This window comes from Cebus imitator, unplaced genomic scaffold (assembly GCF_001604975.1).
Source record: "Cebus imitator isolate Cc_AM_T3 unplaced genomic scaffold, Cebus_imitator-1.0 Scaffold280, whole genome shotgun sequence".
Taxonomy (NCBI): Eukaryota; Metazoa; Chordata; class Mammalia; order Primates; family Cebidae; genus Cebus; species Cebus imitator.
The window spans coordinates 3,952,337-3,957,399 of NW_016107595.1; the positions used below are offsets into that span (position 1 = coordinate 3,952,337).

General features: G+C 33.0%; 1 protein-coding gene across 1 annotated transcript in view; it reads left to right on the forward strand.

The window, feature by feature from the left end:
* The window catches only part of LOC108284627 (ankyrin repeat domain-containing protein 18A-like), a 29,135-nt gene extending 24,328 nt beyond the window's left edge, over positions 1 to 4,807 (forward strand). Inside the window, exon 7 of the mRNA XM_037728815.1 lies at positions 3,520 to 4,807. Within this exon, the coding sequence (XP_037584743.1) occupies positions 3,520 to 4,461 (942 nt within the window). The 3' untranslated portion in view covers positions 4,462 to 4,807. The remainder of the gene's footprint in view (positions 1 to 3,519) is intronic.
* Positions 4,808 to 5,063: the final 256 nt, after the last annotated feature.

Below are 5,063 nucleotides of genomic sequence, written 5' to 3' on the forward strand. Positions count from 1 at the left end.
GAGGAAGCAGATACATCTGGAGTGTTTAACTTTGTAGTATTCCAGACATTGCCTGAACAGAAGGAGCCCATCTCAAACATGTCTTTGCATTGCGTTTATACTCTGGATCCCTCAACACACTTGCAGTCATCTTCTAAGCTTTAGTCAGATGAAAATAAATCAGACTGTAAAAATTATAACAAACCAGACATGTAGCCTGTTTTTCACAGAGATGAAGAGAATTGTTGTAATGATACAGAAATTGAAAAATTAAAGAACCCACTGGTTATGGTTGAAATGAAAGAAGACCGAGAGTTTGATATGCAAATAACAAAAAATATAAACCAAAATACTACTAATAGAAAATTAGACATTAGACATTGGCCTCAGTCTAGAGATGCAAAAAGTCTTTTTTGATTTGTGGTTTGCTCACTCCAAAGTAATGGAGCATATGATACAGATAGAAAGCCCCAGTATTTCTGCTGTTAGAGACACTTACAAAAATGGAAAACCAATACAGCACTTGTTCCACAAGCCATATGGAACTTAGAAGCTCTTCTAAAGCTTAGAAGGTGACTAGCAAGTGTGTTTCAGGGACCCACGTGTGACAGTCCCACTGCTAATAGCTATAAAAGCATGAAACCTGAATTAGAAAATGTGAGTTATTCTTCACCACTTAGTGACAGAACATCAAAAGCATATCTAGCTTGCCAGTCATCTTCTAAGCTTTATTCAAAGGAAAACAAATCAGACTGTAAAAGTTATAACAAACTGGACATGTAGCCTGTTTCTCACAGAGATGCAAAGGCTTAAGAATGAGGCGGGCATGTTACAAATAGACTGCCTGGCTTTGAATAAGAAAGTTTAACTATAAAAAGAAAGAGGTTCACTTGCTGCTTCTCTTTTTATAAACTACCTGATTTGTTCTGGTTTTCTAGTCAAGAAAATCTTGTTTTTAGTTACAGTGGTGTTATCCAAATGTGTAATTATGTGTCAAAGTAGATTAGTACTGCTATCTAAATGACAGTTCTGGAAAACATTCTCATAATGTTTGTTCATTAGTCAACCTAAGTCTCACTGTCAGTCTTCCAAGTGAGAAGACTTGGGCTGGGAAAATAATTTAGCCATGTGACCTTCTGAACCAGATAAGTATAAAAGAAGTTGCTAAAGAAATAAGCTCTAGATTCTTTTTTCTGTATTGATTTAAACATGAATTAGATTTATTTAAATAATAAAATGGTAATACAATGGGAGGGAAGCAATGACTGAGAAGAGACCTGAAAATGTATCCAGCCTTGAGAGTTGCAACAAATATTCCCAGCCAAAGAAGTCTGTTTAATGTGCTTTCATGCATGCAGATTTATCTGTTTAACTCAAACTGTTAAAAAGTATAATTCCATCATGGTCATTTTAAATATTTTTGGAAACAAATACATATACTTTTGCATATTAAAAAAAAATTACCATTCCCCAATGTTTCTGTTGAATCAGACTTTTACATTATGTTGTTTAATAAAATATGGTAAAGTTTGACATGTATGATTTTATCATGTAAGTAGCATAATTCCTCAGCCAAAAATTTAGCATTTGAGTCTATAGTACAAAGCTGAGTTCTGTACATTGTGTTCTAAAGATAGACAAAAATATAGATATTTTCTTCTTTCAAAGTAAAAGCAAATGAGACCTCCCACCATCCTCCGAGGCATTAAATTGCTTTGACAAAGTCACACTTTTAATTTATCTGACGAATTTGATATATTTTTCTGGAAATTTATGTAATCCAGCAATATGCAATTGTATCTTCCCTTTTGGTGCCATGAAATGCTAGGTAATGCTACCTTAGGAGCTTTGGTCAATTATTTAATATTTCTTGGTTTCACTTCCATTATGAAGTAGATAATCAGGCTAGAGTGGATAGCTATACTATATATCTTCCAGCTATAAAGTTTTGTGGTAATTGAATATAAATTAGGGGAATATCTCATCTTCCAGGATTCAGCACTAGCAACTCAGCAGTTTCACTCTTCTCATTGTGTTGGGGCAAACTTTGGTTCCTCTATTTCAGTGAGCACCTTCACTTTTTTGATATTCTAGGATCCAAATAAAAAAATAAGGATAAAAGGCAGTGGGAAATAGAATAGTTTAGTGCAGAAAAGGGAAAGCTTCTTTTCTGTTTCTGAAGACCCAAAAGTTCACATCTTCTCAATCTGGCTATTTCANAAATGAGACCTCCCACCATCCTCCGAGGCATTAAATTGCTTTGACAAAGTCACACTTTTAATTTATCTGACGAATTTGATATATTTTTCTGGAAATTTATGTAATCCAGCAATATGCAATTGTATCTTCCCTTTTGGTGCCATGAAATGCTAGGTAATGCTACCTTAGGAGCTTTGGTCAATTATTTAATATTTCTTGGTTTCACTTCCATTATGAAGTAGATAATCAGGCTAGAGTGGATAGCTATACTATATATATTCCAGCTATAAAGTTTTGTGGTAATTGAATATAAATTAGGGGAATATCTCATCTTCCAGGATTCAGCACTAGCAACTCAGCAGTTTCACTCTTCTCATTGTGTTGGGGCAAACTTTGGTTCCTCTATTTCAGTGAGCACCTTCACTTTTTTGATATTCTAGGATCCAAATAAAAAAATAAGGATAAAAGGCAGTGGGAAATAGAATAGTTTAGTGCAGAAAAGGGAAAGCTTCTTTTCTGTTTCTGAAGACCCAAAAGTTCACATCTTCTCAATCTGGCTATTTCATGTAGCACCCTGGTGATAAAGACAGAAGACACATTTTGTGTCTGTGTCTTTTTGTTTGTCTGTTTTTGTGTTGATATATTTACACCACAGAAGTAACTGTGATCTGGTGGAGAACTAGAAGTCGAGTCAAAAACCTTGGGGAAAATGCTGCAGTTTGCTTGTATTTTTTAGCCTCTCTTTTTAAGAATTGTGATAAGTAAATAAGTTCATCAATACATGCATGTAGAAGTGCTTAGTACAATGTCTAGATATATGATTTAGTAAATATAATTCTTATAACTAAAAAGGATTGAGTGAAATCACAATAGAATATTATTAAAAAAACAGAACTTTAAACACATTGAGAAATTTTATCTGTCCAAATACATGTGGAGGTAAAGCTCTTACTATAGGGTGATGTCTGGGTTAGATATTACAGTATAAACGCAATTTTCTTTTTTCAATATTTTAATTTAGTCAAATGTGTTAATATTTTATTTTATGCTTTGAGTTTGTTGTAATTCAGAGAAAGGCTTTTCCATTTCTGATAGTCTTGAAAATTCTCAAGTGTGTGTGTAATTTTTACTGCTATGGATTCTTTGACTTCAAATAAAGTTTTCAATTTTTTGAAACTTATGCTAAGGTTCAAGGTTTTGCTTCAAGTTTTTCTCCAGCTGGATATCCACTTATAGCAACTTTTAATTGCATGAATGTACAGGTTGTTCATTCACTTCAGAGATAATCATGATATGTTACTTTATTGAGGGCTTGCTAAAAATTTCTTTTGTTTTATTTAGGATTGTCAACGTTATGGAAAAAAGAAGGATGTGAAGTCTGAAAACTGCATGTTGAAGAAAGATATTGCCATACTCAGACAAAAAGTATATGCAATAAAAAATGACAGTCTCCAAAAGGAAAAGGAATATATTCAGGAAATTATAAGTATTAAAGGAACAAATACTAACTTTCAAAAGAGCGTAGGACTCAATGAGGAAATGATAACAAAAACAATGTCCCAGTATTGTCAACAGCTTAATGATCTCAAAGCTGAGAATACAAGGCTGAATGCAAAACTGGAGAAGGAAAAACACAGCAAGAAACGACTGGAAGCTGAAGTTGATTCCCTCTATTCTAGACTGGCTGTTGCTGTAAATGAGCACAAAGAAAGTATGCAAACAAAGGACCTAGAACTTACTTTACAAAGAACAAAAGATGTTTATGTACAAGAAATAACGAGTTCTAATATTTCTCAACTAAAAGATAAGAATGAGTTGCTTAGTGTGCTAATTTCTAAAGCTCGAATGAAGTTTAATACCTTAAAAGGTAAGCTCCACAAGACAAGAGATGCTCTCAGGGAAAAGACATTGGCTTTAGAAAGTGTAGAGATGGACCGAAGGCAAGCACGGCATCGAATAAAGGAAATGAAACAGATGCATCCAAATGAAGAAGCTAAAAAGAACCAATTCATGGTAAAGCAGAACTGTGAAGAGAGAATATGTCAACTAGAACGTGAAAATCTCTTGCTTGAACGACAACTAGAGGTTACTCATAAGGACGGCAATAATAAAGAGATAGTAATTAATATTGAAAGAGGCTGTCTTGAGAGTGGACAGGAAGATTTTCTTGAAGAGAAAAATAAGGAATTAATGAATGAATATAATTATTTAAAAGAAAAACTGTTTCAGTATGAAAAAGAAGAAGCAGAAGAAGTAAGTATGAAGAAAGATAAATATTTTTAGTCTTCTGGAAAAAAAATTTAAACATTTCATTCTGGCTATATGTTGAACCTAGCTCAATATAAAAATGAATAGATAAAAATATGTTTACCATACTGTATAATTCTATTTACATGAACCATCTAGAAAATACATGTATAGGGACAGAAAGTAGATTAATGTTTTTGTAGGGCTGGAGCTGGAAATGGGTAGTGACTGCTAATGGGCATGAGGGATTGTCCTGGAGTGATGAAAATGTTCAAAAGTTGGATTGTAGAGATGGTTGTATAAGTCAGTGAATTTGTTAAAGTACGTATGTTAGAGTTAAACATGTATTTAGAGTTAAACATGTAATAATATTTAAATATTACTAACTCTACTTAGAGTTAAATATTATTCCATGTTGTGGAATAAATATGTTAAAAATCTTCAACTATATGTGAAAACATAAATTTTATAGTATATAAATCATGCACATACAGAGATGTTTCAGTAGAAAAAACAAAAACCAATGTTTTTATTGTATCAGCTTGGAAACATACCTTATTTTCAAGAAATAAAAGGTAGCTTTACTTTGACTAAAGACATTATGTCGGCCTGGTGCAGTGTCTCATGCCTATAATCCC